Source organism: Eretmochelys imbricata, chromosome 20 (assembly GCF_965152235.1).
Source record: "Eretmochelys imbricata isolate rEreImb1 chromosome 20, rEreImb1.hap1, whole genome shotgun sequence".
NCBI classification, from domain to species: Eukaryota; Metazoa; Chordata; order Testudines; family Cheloniidae; genus Eretmochelys; species Eretmochelys imbricata.
In genome coordinates, this window is record NC_135591.1 from 5,027,500 (window position 1) to 5,044,063 (window position 16,564).

Below are 16,564 nucleotides of genomic sequence, written 5' to 3' on the forward strand. Positions count from 1 at the left end.
AATCCAAGTCTAGCCTTCAGTCTGAATTTTGAAGCCCTGAGCCCCTCTTTGGTGGTAACAACCTGCTGTCTCTTTGGCAAAAATCATTAGGTTTTAATGGTTCATTTCCCCCAACTTCTCCTGGTTAAATAACAAAGGAGACAAGAGACTCTGATGGACTGGTGACTGCAGCCTTCCTGCCATCCAGCCATGCCTCTGGGACACATCGGTATATACTGGACGTCAGAGCCTGGAGCCCTATACCTGAGGGCCAGGGGATCCGCGTTCACCAGATTTGCCAGGTTTGCCTGATTCGCCCTGAGAGAGAAAGAGAGAGAAGAAAATCCCTTAGCTTCCTTCAGAGTGATCTTGGAGCGAGGCACAGTGTAGCAAGAACCAGGGGGCAAAACCCTCTGCTCTGATCATTGATACATTCCGTTTCGCATGCTGGCTGCTTGCCTTCCAACCAGCTTTGATGTCAGTGGCTGGCAGAAGCTGCCCTGCAAGAAACAAGTGGCTACAGAATACTTACATCATCACCGGGTTTTCCAGGTGGTCCGGGAGGCCCTCGGGGACCCATTGGACCCTAGAAGGACAGACAGAGCGAGTGTGACATGTGCAAGGCAGGCACGGCATTCAGAGAGAATCAGAACCTTTTTGAATTGAGTCACAATAATCTATATTATTAAGGGGGTCTCGGGGTTTGGGGTCGTCACAATACAGGGCAAGAGGTAACTCGGCTAATGGGCTTCAAAGGCAACGTTATCTCAAAGGGGAACTACAAATCCTTGCATTGGCACCTGCCTTTTTGCTGGGGCTGTGGGTTGGGGACTCCTAATATTCTGCACTGGGGCTAGGCAAAGGGTTATGGGGGAAGCTCACTAACCCTTCCAAAGAAGACCGAATAGTTCGGGCCCAGCTAAAACCAGCCTCCCTGGGACCATGCATATGGCTGACTCCAACATCACTCTCCATCTCAGAAAAGCTTGGGCTCTGGGAGTCCATCCCCAGATTCAGGTGGCCAGAGAAAGCTGGCAAGGGAAGAAATTGGCCAGTCAGGCTGGGGAAGAGAGAGAAGTCCAGCTACTTTCCCCAAGCGGCCTGCGCTCTATGCCAGCCTGGGATGGTGTCATGCTGTCATCATGTTTACATCACACTGCCACATGGTGACATTGCGCACTGGAAATATCAGGGTCAGGGTTTGCTGAACTAACTCCCCACTGCCCTGGCCACAACCTGGAAACTTTCTCTGGAAATCTACAGCAGCTGAGGGGCTCCTCCCAAATACCCTCTGCTTCTCTGGGTGAGGAGGGCAGGGTGCAATAAACAGAGCAGTAAAACCTCTAGCTGCGAGCTTGGCAGCTCTCAAAGGCTAAGCGGTGTTGGCCTGGAGGGGAGACCTCCAAGGAAAGCTATGGCTTCTGTGGGAAGCAGGATCAGTGAACCAGAAGAGGGGGCTCAGCACTGAACCAATGGTGGGGCACCGTGTTGCCAAAGGTGCTCTGATGGGACACAAAAGCGAAGTTCTCCCCATTAAAGACACTGTCAGGTGTTTTGTTAGAGCAAGGTTGTAGACTCCAAACGGCAGCTCAGACTGCCTGCCTAAAGCCAAGCTCCTCTTGGAATGGATATTCCTTGATCCCAGTTTGGACTCCATCCCGTAGCATTACCCCATTTAGCGCCAACTTGCTAGGGGTTTATGTAACCTAGCTTCCAGAGACCCACCCCTGCCCGTGGAAGAAGATTCCACCCCTGACCCATCTCACCATCAGGAAGTTTCTCCTGACATTTGTCTGAATTCTAACGCTCTCGTTAATTTCCTCTCATTGCTCCTCCTTGGGATAACCCCCCTGGAGCAAACTAAATGGGCCCGATCCTCGGGTGGTGTAACTCAAAGTTGGCATCCATGGAGATACATTGATATAAACTAGCTGTGGATTTGACGTCCGCGCTCGCTGATCTGAGGAGGACAGCTGCTCCTGCTTATGGAGTGTCTAAGTCAGAAGAAACAATACCACTATACTCATGAGACTGTTTTTATCTCCCTCTCCTTCTTGGCTCTTGCTCAGCAAAGCTCTTTGAATCATTTCTCTTAACCCAATACCACCTACACCCAACTGATCTTCTTTGAACTCCCTCCAATTTGCTGATAACTCTCAGCCCCCAACTGGGGAAAGTCATACTAGAGCATCGGTTCTCTTCTATTTCCATACCCCCCATTCCCCCCATTGAGCCGGGATCTAGCTAGCCACCCCCACAGTGAAGGATGGTGTAGTGGCTAGGGTGCTAATCTAGGACTGGTTTCATTGCTTTGGGCTGGCATAGACTTCCTGGGCAAGTCACTTAGGCCAGAATCCTCAAAGGTGGGAAATCAATGGGAGTCTGGTGACTAAATACCTTTGAGGATCTGAGCCTTAGTTCTCAGTTCCGCAGCCGTAAAATGGGATTGACACCACTTCCCTACCTCATAGGGTGCTGCGAAGATAAACACATTCAAGATTGCAAGGTGCTCAGAAGCTACCGTGATGGGGGTTGGAAAAGTACCATGGATAGATCACCCACTCCCTGCATTTAGCAAGGGCCGGGTGGGTTGTGACCCCCAGGTTAACAACCTGTATGGAAGCATTCGAGATGTGTTCTAATTTCCCTGCCCTAGGATGCCTCTGCAGATGTAGCTCCAAACTGCTCGCCCTGTTTGCATTGCAAACTCCTGTCCAAGTGGCTGATTATCATGCCTCTCTCTCTCTTTTAACGTGGTTGGTTCCTCCCTCCCCTTACTTGGCTTGTACGAGGACTAAGGAGGGATAGGATGAAACTGAACAAGAGGAAAAATACAGGTTGGAACATCGGAGGGGGGGGAAATGTCCTGATAGTGAGATCTGTTATAGGACGCTCCCAGGGTAAGCAGTCGAAGCCCCACGGCTTGGCAGGACTGGAAAAAAACCTGTTAGCGTAAAGAATGACCCAGAACTGGCTAGGGTGAGGAATGGATTAGATGATCCTTTACTGTAGTCCTTTGGATCGTTCCCACCCCGCCCAATGGATTAGCATTTGTCCACGCTGCATCTTATGTTGCTATTTTCCAGGTCTATCTGGGCTCCTTCACAAATTTTTCCCGTTCCTGAATGTTGTTTGCAACTCTCCCAACCATAGTCTCATCTCCCAGCCACATTAATGGGCTGTTTGCCTCCCAGACCATTAATGTAGAGGTTATACAGGACCAAATCTAACACCAAGGCCTCTGGTGCCCCACTATAGAAATTACCCTTGGTCATAGGTAGGAAGGATAGTCTCATGGGTAGGGCACTTGTCCAGGACTCAGCCGTCCTGGGGGCGGGGGGGTATCTATTCCCATCTCTGCTACAGACTCCCTGGGTGGCCTTGGGAAAGCCACTTAATCAACCCAGTACCTCAGTATCCCTGTCTTTAAAATGGGGTGTTATCTTTCTCTACCTATTTTAGGATAACATCCATTAGTGTCTGTCAGGCTCCCAGGTGCTACAGTGATATCAGCACAGAGCCACATTGAACCACGCCTTGCCAATTGTGCCTCTCCAAACCAATGTGAGACAGGCACAGGATCAAATACCTAATTCCAACCTCTACGTATATTACATCGACTGAGCTCCCCTGCTTCCTAGATCCTTGCCCCCCGTCTCTCCATCACCATCGAAGCTGAGCCCCTTGGTCCTTTTGTCATCCTGCCATGCAAAGTGATCGACTGCGTCTGGACTTCCAACTCCCCCTCCCCCACCATCACTGCCACCAACCCCGCAGCTCCTCCAGCGTGCAGCATCAGAGCACACCCTCGTCACGCCATGTGCCCCTAAGATACACACACCGAGCCTGATTCTCATGGGCACTAAGGCCCCTTTACACCACCTGAGTAAGACAAAGAAGCCTTAAAGTAGGAATGAGCTAAAGGTGCACCCACTTTATTGGCACCTTACATGGCCAGGGCAGTGCACACGGTCTTTGTGTGGCTCAGAATCTGTCCCATTAATTCTGTTTCCTTTCTATTCAGCACATTGATCATCAGCCTCCTGTGCCTAAAGCCGAGGCTTGAGATTTTTCAAATCCACCGCCAGGAATTAGAAGCCCAATCCCCATTAGTTATACTGGGACTGCGTGACCAAATCTCTTAGGCCCCTTTGAACATCTCGGCCTACGTGTCTAATCTAAGCATTCCCTCAGTCTATCACCCCAGCTTTGATTATCAGTGATATCATAGCGAAGACTCAGAGAAGGGTGATTTCTGCTCAGAGAAGTTGGCATCGGGGTCTCTTGGTGGAGAGACTTTTTGGAATTCCTCAGGGCAGCTCTAATGTAGCTCACGTTTCTGGGACGTTTGCGGATGCAGCTGGGGTGTTGGCCGTTTGCATGGGTAACTGAGGTGTCGATTTGTGCCGGGTCACGGCCTCTTTGGCCAAAAGCGAAGCTGCTGGTTACTCACAGAAGTTCCAGGTTCCCCAGGCTCTCCAGGGTTGCCTTGAAATCCTTGAGGGCCCTGCAACATAGAGCAAAGGAGCTTCATTAGCCCTCTCAACAATGATGCTCTATATATTCGCTATGTTATTTTACCCCCAACGAGACAGATTGCTCCTGAGAGAGCAGGCACTTACAGGAGCTCCCGATGGTCCTGGAGGTCCTCGAGGTCCCATAGGTCCCTACATTGGGAAACAAAAATCACCGTCGTTAAGAAAATCTCTAAGCCCCCCGCCAAGTGAAAGGGGGCGAGAGGTTTCAGCTGATGGCCCATAAAGAACAAGGATCTTTCCCCCTCAGCAAGAGAGGATTCTGAAATCGTCCCTCTTATATTCAGCCCCTCCGGAGACACCTCCAAGAACTATTTTTCCTTTAGAAGCAACTTGGAAGGGGGCGGGGGGGAGGCAGCATGCTTTCTCCTGGACTGTAGCCATGTTTACTAAGCCCTGCTTTTCATTTACTGCTTGCCAAGAAAGGCTGGAGAGCAGAAATTTCCTGCTGGAAATCTTGTGGGATCTTGAAGAACAGTAGCTGCTGTCATGCATTCCTCAGCCCATGGTCCAAAAGTTACAGAGACCAACCCCTAAACAAAACGTTCTATAACTTTCCCTCCCAGGAGAGTCTATTTAAACAATTTGGCCTGTGACTTGGGATGCCCTGGCAAGCAGAGCAGAAGCCGAGGCAATTAAGTCATCTTGTAAATCCTTGGTTATGCAACCATTTTATAGTAATTTTAGTGGGTTGTGGCTAGGAGGATAGGGACAGAATCTCGGCGGGTGAAACTCAGCATGGACTTCGATGGGGCTGTGCTGAATTCCACCAGCTGAGGATCTGGCTCATAGATAATATCGAGCTGTGTTTTAATGGCCGGATTTTTCAAGTTGCTGAGCAACCCCCAGCTCCTGTCAACTTCAACCCTAAATATCAGGCCTCCCAGAAAGAGGCCGCATAGTGTCCCGGTTGCTAAAAGGAAGCAGAGAGCTGTCTTACCATAGGTCCCTGCATCACACCCAACTGAGCGCCACCAGCCTTCTCATCGAATCCTGCCGCCATCTGAGCAGCAAAGTTCTGCAAACAAGACCAAAGCACAGATGCATCTGAGTGGGATTCTTTTTCATAATCAGTCAAGCCATGCAATGGGCATGCGGGCTGCAAAGTGATCACTATTGATATCCTAAAGTTTTTGGTAAAGTATTTATATTGGTAAAGTATTTGGATCTGTTAGGCACTGTACCCTGTACTTGATAAGCAACCATTTCCGTGTCTCAGACAAAATCAAAAAGAGGTTTTTTAGACTTGTTATTTACTAGACATCGATTTGCAGTAGATATGCAAAATGTTCCAACATTTCATTTTAAATTTCCTCACAGTTATTACTTCGGGGTCAGCCTTTTTATCTGATAATATTTAGAGGGGAGAAATTTCTTTGAAGAATAAGAAAAAATCATTTAAAAAGGCCAAATGACTTTGGTACCGTCATTTGCTCTGATTATGTTTTGCTTGTAGCAGAGACACAAGTGAAGGGCACTTTCCAACAAGAGAAATCATTCTGTGTTGTTTTTATTTTTTTAAAGAAACTGCCCAAGAGTTCCTCATAAATCTGAAGTGATTCATTCATCTGAAAGACCAGGAGATTAGAAAACTCAGGCACAGTGAATCTAAATATAGTGCACAGCATTTTGGGGTAATTAAAATGCGCCTTTCAATGGGGCACCATTGAGTTAAATTTGCACCAAACAATAAGCTTGGTCTTGCACAAGGTAAGCCCAACAGAAATGTTTCCTTGGATTTTTTTTGAAGCTATCACCACCCTACCTGTATCTACCTGCCCCCCTACCCCTCCACACACATCAATCACTGCGGGGTTGGGCTAGTGCATGGGAATCACAGAGTAAAATTGACCAGGAACAGAAGTGAAGTACTAAAAGATTCCCTTGTGGTATTTGTAGCCTTGGGCTACCTCATGAAAGCCACAGACTAGGAACATTAGTGAAACTTTAAATATTCCCAAGCAATGTTTGCTCCCACTGGCTGCAGCTGTGGGCTAGTGCAAAGGGTACCCTAGAGTGAAACTGACCAGGGACAGAGGTGAAATTGACTTGTGAGCCAGTGAAATGCTAGAGCAATAAAGGCCTTTATTACTGTATGTCTGCACAGTGTCTAACAGCGGGGGGCGGGGATCAGTAGCTGCAAAACAAATAACAACTAATGGGGAGGAAGCAAGTTAGCCGATAAAAAGTCTTGCATTCTGAATAATCGAAAATGTTGTTATTTAATTTTTCATAGGAGCCCTAAAATGACATAAATATTCCTATTGAATCAGTGACTCCAGCTGAATTATACAGTATCGGGACGCACTCCCAAAGGCCCTTTCAATCAGTCTGTGCAGCCATATGTCCTGGATGTGAAGGTTCAAAAAAAAAAAAAAAAAAAACACTTGAGGATACTCACTCCGCCAAGCCCAGGGGGCCCTGGGGGACCCGGGAGCCCTGGGGGTCCGGGGTTTCCAGGGGTACCAGGTTCGCCATCTCTACCCCGAGGGCCAGGAGCACCCTACAAGGAACAAAAAAGAAAGGTGACTCCAGACAGACACCCAGGAGAAGCTAACTGCAGTCTGCGCCCTGATGTGACATGAGTCCTTGGAATGCAAAAGGTATAGTGTATATTATCAATTCCCTACCATTTGGTTATTTGTAATCAATTATGAATTCTATATGCTCCATTATTGTTATGCATTAAGTATAATTATAAATAGAGAGCGGTGCCTTATTCATCGGCACGTCAATGGCCCACAGCGTGTGTTAATCACACATCATTCGTTATGAGTAGTAATTTATTATCAGTGACAGATTGCCAGGCATTAAGGACTGAGCAACCTTATTATTCATCCAGAGTGGTGCTTTATTCATCTGAATGTAGGCAACTCACTGCACATATTAATCATTTTACAAATGAATTACATTAATTAATACCACTGTTATGGAGCTTAGTTATTGTTAATGTAGCACCATAATGGAACCATGGTGCTTTAGATATATAGGGTCCTGGTCCATGACTGAGTCCCCTAGACATCCTCCTCAGCACAGATGGCAAGTTCTCTGCCCCGATGAGATTACAGTTTAATCTGAAAGACTATTATTCATGTGTTAAGAGGCAGTAATATTAAGAGGGGGATGTGCCACATTGATGCTTTTGGAAGCATTTTAACCCCTGGTTTGTTTTGGTTTTTTGCTCTGTGTTGGTTATTTTGTCTTAAACTCACTTTTTCGCCTTTATCCCCACGGTCGCCCCTTGGTCCTTGTTCCCCTGCAGGTCCCTGAAACAGGTGAGACAGGAGGAGTTCAATAGTCTCCAATGTTTTGCCCACAAACATTCAAACGATGTGATAGAGAAAGTAAGCTCCTCACCTGTGGTCCAGGTGGTCCTCTTGGTCCTACGACCTGGGTGGGAGAGAGAAACATAGGAAAACTTAGCTGAGAAGGATGCTCACACAGGATTCTCTCAAAGCACCCTATGTGCCCCTATGGGAAATAAATGAATGGAAGACATGCAGAAAACTCAGATTAAAACTTACATCTTTAATATCACCGGGTTCCCCTTTTTGTCCCTGCAATGCAAAGCAGCTGGAATTAGAACACTGACAATTCTGCACACAACTGATGTGTGTGATTATGCATCCCGCCCCCTGCCTAGCCCACTGCTAGACCCATCACAGAAATGCAGCTAATCCCCATCCTGTGTGTCTGCACAATCCTGCAAAGAACTGAACAGAGCACTTCAGCATGCTCTGCGCTTTAAGCACATGAGTAGCTGTATAAGCACCCATATAACTGCATCCACACTGCCGGGTTGCACCGCTTTAACTAGGCCGGTGTAATTAAAATGGTACAACTTAGTGTGTCTATCTGGAGTCTGATTCTGTTTCACTTCCAGTGGAGTTATTCCTCATTGACAACAGTGTCAACTGAGAACAGAATCCGGAACGCTACACCCATGGAACTGTAATAAAGGCCAAAGAAGGGAAAATGTGCTGGTGGTCATGATGAATAATACTAACAATGATCTCACCTTGGGGCCAGGTTGCCCTGTTGAAATGAGAGAGAGAAAGTGTCAGCATCATGATGAAACCCACCATTTCAGCACACAAAGATGCACACGACAAGGCATTGGATAAGAGGCCAGGGACGGATGTGATTGGGGTAACCTCAGTTTCTCCTCTACAACCAACTGCCTGAGTGTTGCTGTCACTGCTCTGCTGGAGGGGTGGTAAATTGGCCAGCATTTCACAGATACAGGCAAGGCTTCATGCAAAGCATCGTGGGATAATAGGCTTCCAAATTGCTAATGGCAGGTGGTGAAAATTGCTAATGAAATGGCTAATGAAATTGCTAATGGCAGGTGGGCTCGTCACTTTGCCCTTCCAGAAGTGACCAGGGCATGGTTATGAAGCAGCCAAAGAATAATGCACTCAGACAAAATAAGTAGGTTAAAAAAAAAAAACCCACCAAAACCAAGGAAAATCTTCTGAAGCCAGCGTGCCAAAGACCAAAAAAGGCAGGCGTTAAAAGCTACATTCAGCACAGGTTCAAATCAACATGATTGCATTTCAGGGGAAAATGTTAACATTTGCTCTCAACCCTTCGCTGACACTTGCGGGCTCCAAGGCATTTCCTAATTAAAGACGGGGGCACATTGGAAAGGTCGCCTGTATCAGCAAAGGGTTAAAAAAGGCAACTTCTGCTTTTGACGGAACTAGAACAGAGAAGGTCTTCGAAACAGTGGCACTGAAATAGCTACTGGCCTCAGCTGAGGATCTCAAAACACTTCACAGATGGGAATGAATTATGCCCCAGGCTGGGAGAGTTTTGTGACCCATCCCCATTTTTCAGCTAGGGAAACTGAGTTTTTTTACAAAGCCAGACACAGAACCCTGACCTACATGGAGGCCTGGCCTCTCCTTTGATGCTCAGGACCACCCATGACCCCCTTGAACTTGGGAGTTCTTACATAACTTGGGCTCAAGGTCATTTTGGAGGTAGTACGAAAATTAAAAGAAAAGGAGTTTTGATCTTTGCTAGTACCAGAAGGCATGTTTTTATATCACAGCAAGAGAGCCTTTATTCTAGGTGCTATTCCTACTCAGCTCACCCTGCAATTTCTGACCCTGGTGTAGTGGTTAAATACTAAGGAAACAAACCAAAAAAAAAAATCCTATGCACTATGTACTTAGCACTGTCCAGTTTCTGCCTTCATGGCTTAGAAATCTGCAGGCTGTGGATTTAAATCAGGCTTCTCTGGTGCATAGAGACTTGATTCACTGTCAGGGCAGAGACAGCTTTGGTTTTGTCTTGCTGCCTTGGTAATTACTATGATATCTTTAGAATCGGGGCTGTTAGACTAATTGATTATATTAATTATCTTTCTTCTCATCTGTGATTTGACCACACTGTTATTTCAGACCTTCTACACCCTAGGCAAAGAGACAGACCCAAATGAGTCCATGAGAAGTGGCCTTTCCTAGCTAGGTCCCATGGATGTTCCCGTCTTTTGCTGGGTGCTCATCCATTGGGGGCTATTGACCTTTGCAATTATCTGGAGTAATTTATTTATGGAAGGGAAATAAATAAATTACGACCGCTGACAGCAGGTTGGTCAGTTGGGCAGATAGGGCAGCATTCTCCGAAGGGGATCTCGGGGCTGGGACAGTCTCTCATTTCTTCGCAGATTATCTCGTCGCAGAGGATAGTCCCAGTATCACAGACACAGATCCGGCAGGGCTCGGGTTTCCACACATCCTTATCACTATACCTCTGCCCATCCTGCACACAGCTGCCTGCCTCCTCTGTGCCGAAGGGAAAGGAAGGGAAGGGGGGAAATGAGATGCGGTGGGAAGGGAGGCAAAAGGGAGAAAACCAAAAGGGAGAGAGAGAGAAACAGGGTCATACTATCAGCATCAGTTATAGCAATCCCATACCAATTGCAATAGGGCATAGAAATAACCTCCCACGTTCATGGTCCAAGCCAGCTCCCTGCCAGCTCCCAGGTGGGATGGTTCTGGTTCTCCCATCTTCCTTCAACATCTCACAGATTAGTACATGGATCTCTCGGCCACTCCAGAAGCAGAGCAAAACATGGAGGCCTGATGATAGCTCTTCGGCCTCCTCAAGAAGATACTGTGAGGAAGAACTGTTCTGAAGGCCCAGGGCTCTTGTGCTATTGACACGGCTTAAGGTTCAAGGCTTCCCACCTGGCACTTTATTAATTTCCCATCGCAGTCACTTTCGCTGAGAGAAACTAATGACATAGCTGTGCCCATGAGTCAGGTAGAGTTCTTAGCAGCCACAAGCTATGTCCACTTTGGTCAAGCTCAGCTCAGCCCTCTTGTGCCTCCTTCATGAACCCCCTGTGTCTCTTTTCTACAGGTGCCTGTGCGTTTTTCCAGCAACCAGGCCTGAACTGGGTTTCACACTAGTTCTACACGGGTGTCATTCCACTGGCTCCAGTAGAGTTACTCTGGATTTACACTAGTGTAGATGGGGAAGCGAATCAAGTCTGGATTCCCTTTCTCAGCACTGCCAGAAGGGGCAGGGTTACACCAGTCCGCTTCGTTTAACATCATCCCACCAGAAAAAAATATAAATGGGGAAAAGGTGGAGAGAAAAGTAACAAAGAAGATTCTTTAAATGCCCCCTGGCTGCTTCTGGAATGCACTGGGCAGACCGAATCCTGTGATGAACAAAGAGCAGCAGCCCTGGCTCATTCTCTCCAGGCAAAGGCTGTTTTTCTAATCAAAACACCATAAACGAGAAACAAACTGAATCAAAGTCAAACCTATGAATGGACCAAGGAGCCCGGGAGGGTGGGGGGGGGGGTGCTTGCAGGGGCCACAAAAAATGCAAAAGAAACAAGCATCCAACTGTTATTGGGAGAGTTCATTATAATATTGTCCCAATTATAACAGCTCAATAGAAGGGGTTCTTGACAAGGGGAGACCCATAAAAAATATACGTGCCTCTTTGACATCTGTTTCTTTCTCTCCCCCCCCCAGCCAAGTGAATGTCTGAAGCCCTGATGGCAGCAGTTGAGATGACAGGGGGGGTCTTTGTGCATGGAGCTGGGGCACCTTGGGGAGCCCAGGGGACCCTTCCTCTCATGAATGGGCCTTTTCTCGAGCACACACAGAGCTTGATTCACGTGGCGCTGTTAGGAACCCGTTTAAATAAATAAGGGCAGCATTTCAACTCCATCTGGAAGCCATCGCTGCCAATCTCCCCTATGCAAACAAACTGCTCACAACGGGGAATTGAGTTCCCTCCATGACCTGGAGAGAACTTTTGCAGATGAGCCTCCCAAAAGAGCTAAAGCCATCTGAGCAGAAAATAAGTTCCTCTCCTCGGAAACAGGGTGCGATTCTTTGCTTCAGAGAAGAATAAAGCGCAAGGCGTGCTCGGTTACGCCCATTCCTTGTGCTGCACACCTGAGGGATCCAAGCACATGATGAAGGATGCTAAACATACTTTAATCTAAACTAGAGAGGGCAGACAAGGCGGGAGATAGCAGCTTAAAGGAACCGCTCTGCCAAATTTTGGTGTACAATCAATATTCCTGCGGGGAGATCATCCTTTTACAACAGACGTAGGACAGAATGAATGAACCGATCAGCATCGATTGACCAGGAATAGGAAAAGGAAACAAACCCCCGTTGCTACAAATAGACTGGTTCCCAAAGTGCAGCCCCCAACTTCTGAGTTCTCTTGGGGTGCATGTGGTGTAGGAGCCGGAGCTAGGGCGGCTGCCGCACCACCTGGCTTGAAGCGGTTTCCATCCTATCCAGGGTTTAAAGTCTGGTTCAGTGGATCTCAGCACCCCCATTATACAAATCGTTCCAGCACGCCTGGTATGTGGTCGGATGGAGGTGTCTCACTGGGAACTCTTACAAATCCAATCCTTTTGTTAGGAACTAAGCAAACTGAAAATGGCCTAGCAACTCCTTTGCGCCTGAATGGAAGGAATTTCAGCTCCTTTTTGCTGGAATCTCAGGCTGATTGTGGGAAAGACAGCATGGCCCAGAAGCAGGCAAGCAAGGAGGTATTTTCAGGCATTCTCTCTCTCTCTCCCTGCAATTGATTTACAGTCTGGAGCATATGGAGACAGGGATGGAATTCAAGCAATAGGAAACCTGCCCAAACAAGTGAAAAAAAAAATCCTTTCTACCTAATAAAGTTTCCAGCTTCCAGGCTGAATAATATGCCAGATCAGAAATTTTTCTGGGGTAGGGGGAAGGGCTGGCTGTGCATCGGACTTTAATGTCACAATTGCACAAGAGGATCATTTTGTTTCAAAAAGCAGCAATTGAAAAAATGGTAAAATGTTGGGGGCAGGGAGTGGGAATGTGCTCCCCCACTTGTCCCCTTGCTTTCCTCTTTGGGTTCAGATTGGAGGGGGGCGGGGTTGGAAGGTGAAGGAGAAGTTGGACAATCTGTCTAGTGTGTCTGGAATGCCTCTGATCCTCCAGGTGGCCTCGTCTGGGGGGGGGGGGGAGTTTCCTTTCTGATCCTTAAACCAAAAGTCTGTTAGCTATCAACTTCTTCTGCACCTTACACACCAGCCCCAACTAAGAAGTGGGTTGGGATGAGGAGGAAAGCTGAAGGCTGTACAAAGGTCTTTCTTTGTAAGTCTCAGACTCTGGCTTGTCTATCTCGGAATGTCCCCTTTGTCTAGCTCCCCCTGTGAACCCCCCCATCCCACTCAGCTTTGTTGCATTAACTCTTTCAGGGCCGCAGGAGGTGGAGAGATATTTTGTTCTCCCTTTGGTGGGATCTGACCTGACCAGGTTCTATTTTCCTCTGAAAGCCCTTTTCAGGGTGGAAATCAACTCAAGGAGGGGGATGGAAGCCAAAATAATAGGCAAGGAGGGGATTCACGACTGCAGTGTTCTTCTAAAGCAACCAAGCATTACAATGAATAGGAACAAGTCTCTTTGCCAATCAGTATTTTGTCATCCCGCAGCAGTGAGCCTCATCCAGACTCCAGAGAAGGTACAGAGTGGGAGAAAAGGCAAATCTAAAGAGGAGCAATGGAAACCCCTGAGCTCAAAATCAAATACAGGGAGAACAGGAGGCCAGTTTTCCAGGTCTTAAGGTACTTTTTTTTTTTTTAAAGCCACGTCTCCCAGGCCTGCAACACTTGCTCCTACCAGCCCATCCTTCCCTCCCAGAAGCAGTGGTTTCTCTCTCTCTCTCTGTCGCTCTTTCTTCCATTGCTTTCGTGTCCAGTTCCCCCTCTCTCCCTTCAGGATAAATTTTAAAGAAAGGAAAAGGTGCAACTTACGGATATCCTCTTCCTGACATCTGACAACGGCTAGTAAAATGACCTGGGCAGCTGCCAGCAGCACTAGAGTCCTTGAATCCACAAAGTTGAACATGTCTAAATGTTAGACATGCAGGACCTTTGTGTGTGGAGCAGAGAAAAGGGAGGAGGTTGGTTTCCCCAGTGACTACCGAGCCTTCATGCAGCCGAGTCCCCTCCGATTTTCTGGAAAGAGCAGGAGAATCCAAGGTACCTAGGCCCCAGCAGAATCGCCGCGCCGTCTGCTCTGGGCCAAGGCACCGCAGTTAGATGGCCCCTCTGCCTTCCAGGAGCCGGTGTATATGCCCCGATCTCAGTCCTCCCCTGCCCCCCAGCTGCGCTGTAACTTGAGCCCTGAGCCCCGTCCCCAGGGCTGGAGACCCCTCCTCCTGCCCGCGCTTCAGTGCGGCCCTGGAGCCAAAAGGGGCACGAAGTTAGGGAGGGGAAGGAAAGGGAGGGGAGGGTCCCTACCTACCCCACCTCCTCCCCGAGGAGGGGCGGCGGGCAGCGCTGTGTCTCTCCAGACGCACGCAGGGATGGGGCAGGGAGAGCGGCTCCCGTCCCTCTCCAAAGCGCCGCGCAGCGGAGGAAGTTTCCCCAAAGCTCTCCAAAGGCGCGCGGCGCGCTGCGTTCCCCTGGCAAGGCGTGGGGGAGCCAGCGGGGGGCCAGGGAAAGCCCCGCTCCGGGGAGGACGCGCAGCTGGGAGAGGAGAAGTTGGGGGAAGTTTCCGCCGAGGTTTCCCGGGCCCGTGCGGTGCAGCGGAGAGAGCGGAGGATGCGGAGCCACGGGGGCGCGGCTGGAGCTCGGAGGGGTCTTTGGCCCCCCTCCCGGCTCCGGCGTCTGCACCCGGGCGCGGTGCATCCTTCCGGGGGGACGTTCCGCTCTCCAGCACCCCGGCCCCGGTGCCAGTCAATCAGGTGTCACTCCGTTCGTTCCAGGGCAGAGGCTCCGGAGTGACACCGGTGCGACTGAGTTCACACCCTAGCCTTTTCGCTCCCCTATCTCCCAGCCCAGACCGCGGGCCCCCATTCCCTCCCCGCGCTCTTCCTTCCCAGTCCAGACCCCGGCCCCCTCTGCTCTCCCCTTCCAGCCTGGCCCCGGGACCTTCTGCCCCTCCCCTCCCCCCGCGGTCCGATAGTCTGCAGGCGGCGTGGTTTCTGGAGGTGATTTGCAAACGGGTGGGGGGTAAGATAGGGATTTCGGTTAATCCCCTTCCCCTGGCATCAGCCTCCGGGAGCCAGGTATCCCTTTCTCTACCCCCCCCCCCACGTCCCCCAAAGCTGAGGCACTCAAGCTGCAGGGTTTGGGAATCCTGCCCCCTTGCTTGTCCCCAGCCTGGTAAACGCTGGTCCCATCGGCTGGGGAAAGTTGAGGGGGGCGAAGAAAGAGATCCCCACATGCTCCCGCTTTCAGGTCCGGGCATCTCCTTCTCCAGCCCCCGTGGTCGACAGCCGCAGGGGCCGTGGTCCTGCAGGAGGATGCGGAGGGAGGACAGGAAGGCTATGGAAAGGGACTGGTGGCGGAGGGCGCCTTTCCCCACAGTCGCTGCCTGCTCCGTTCTCTTGATCGGATGCCGCGGATCCCAAAGCTTTAATCCCGGGGTCTGGCAGCCCCCGTGGGGAAACTGGGGGAGCGAGAGTGGGTGCGTAGGGCCATGCAACCCCTAGCAGAGCTGGGGGGGGGGTTGCGCTGTGCTTTGCAAATACTAGTACAGCTGGGGGACGGGGGGGTCCCTCTGATTTGTAAGCCCTAGCACAGCCTGGGGGAGTTCCCCGGGTTGCAACCCTTGGGGCTGAGGGACAGAGAGGCGCTGGGTTCTCCCCGGTCGCCCGTCAGCTGCATTCAGGCCCTGAGTCAGCAACCGACTGAAGCACGTGCTTCACTGTCAGCTCACAGGCTTCCAGTGCCGCACCTGCCTTGCGGAATGGGCGGGGGCTTCTCCCCAAGCCCCTCCCTGGGGTGCAGAGAGCCCCCAGCCCTGTCCCACCGCCCCTGCTGCTGCAGCTCCCCTGCCACGTGCGCACACGCCGCGTCCCCCGGCCCGGCGCTGTACGTGCGCGCGTGGCCGTCCCGGGAAGTCTCCAGGCTGCGGCGGGGACAGCGCTGGGCGCACGCGGCAGCGACTGGGCAAAGCCTGACATGTGGGGGGCGGAGGGAGGGGGGGAGTTGCGCCACTCTCCCCAGCCAATAGCAAGCTGAGGCTCAGAGCGCCCATTGGCGGAGGCGCCCATCATGGGGTGGAGCTTGGCGCACCAGCCCTCGAGCCAGGCCACCTTTAAAAGGCGCTGCCCGCGCCCCAGGGCTGGAGAGTGTGCAGGGCAAAGTCGGGGCGGCTCGCCGGTCAGCTGCTGGGATGCCTCCCTTGCCGGGAGTCCTGGCAGCTAAGAGGGGAAGCGGCAATAAAGCACAGCCGCCAAGCCCTGCCCCTCTCCATGGGTGGCTTTTTATGCAGATTACACGCTGCTCTGATTTGCATATCCTTTTTGCATATGTCCGCAAACTTCTGCTTACAAATAGGGTGGATTCAGCTGTGCTGAAAGGCAGCCCTGGTTGAATGAGGTCCTCCGTTTATCTACAGGACAGCAGCTAGGTAAACTACCCACACACACACACTGCAATGACTTTGAAATCCTGCAGGTTGTACATCACCCAAGACTCATCTCTGGATGCCAGTTAATGTCAAAGGCTGCGGCCTGCCCTTTATACAAAGATTTTCCTAGAACAGTTCCTCTTGGTTAATCAGAATGAGCTG

The 16,564-nt window shown here is 50.2% G+C and overlaps 1 protein-coding gene across 1 annotated transcript in view; it reads right to left on the reverse strand.

The window, feature by feature from the left end:
• Positions 1-15,748, reverse strand: part of COL2A1 (collagen type II alpha 1 chain) — a 65,607-nt gene extending 49,859 nt beyond the window's left edge. The window contains exons 1-13 of the mRNA XM_077838234.1: positions 15,725-15,748; positions 13,795-13,912; positions 10,100-10,306; positions 8,533-8,549; positions 8,039-8,071; positions 7,872-7,904; positions 7,727-7,780; positions 6,916-7,017; positions 5,455-5,532; positions 4,602-4,646; positions 4,433-4,486; positions 512-565; positions 244-297 (exon numbers count right to left, since the gene is read on the reverse strand). Coding sequence (XP_077694360.1) covers positions 244-297; positions 512-565; positions 4,433-4,486; positions 4,602-4,646; positions 5,455-5,532; positions 6,916-7,017; positions 7,727-7,780; positions 7,872-7,904; positions 8,039-8,071; positions 8,533-8,549; positions 10,100-10,306; positions 13,795-13,888 — 825 coding nt within the window. The 5' untranslated portion in view covers positions 13,889-13,912; positions 15,725-15,748. The remainder of the gene's footprint in view (positions 1-243; positions 298-511; positions 566-4,432; positions 4,487-4,601; positions 4,647-5,454; positions 5,533-6,915; positions 7,018-7,726; positions 7,781-7,871; positions 7,905-8,038; positions 8,072-8,532; positions 8,550-10,099; positions 10,307-13,794; positions 13,913-15,724) is intronic.
• Positions 15,749-16,564: the final 816 nt, after the last annotated feature.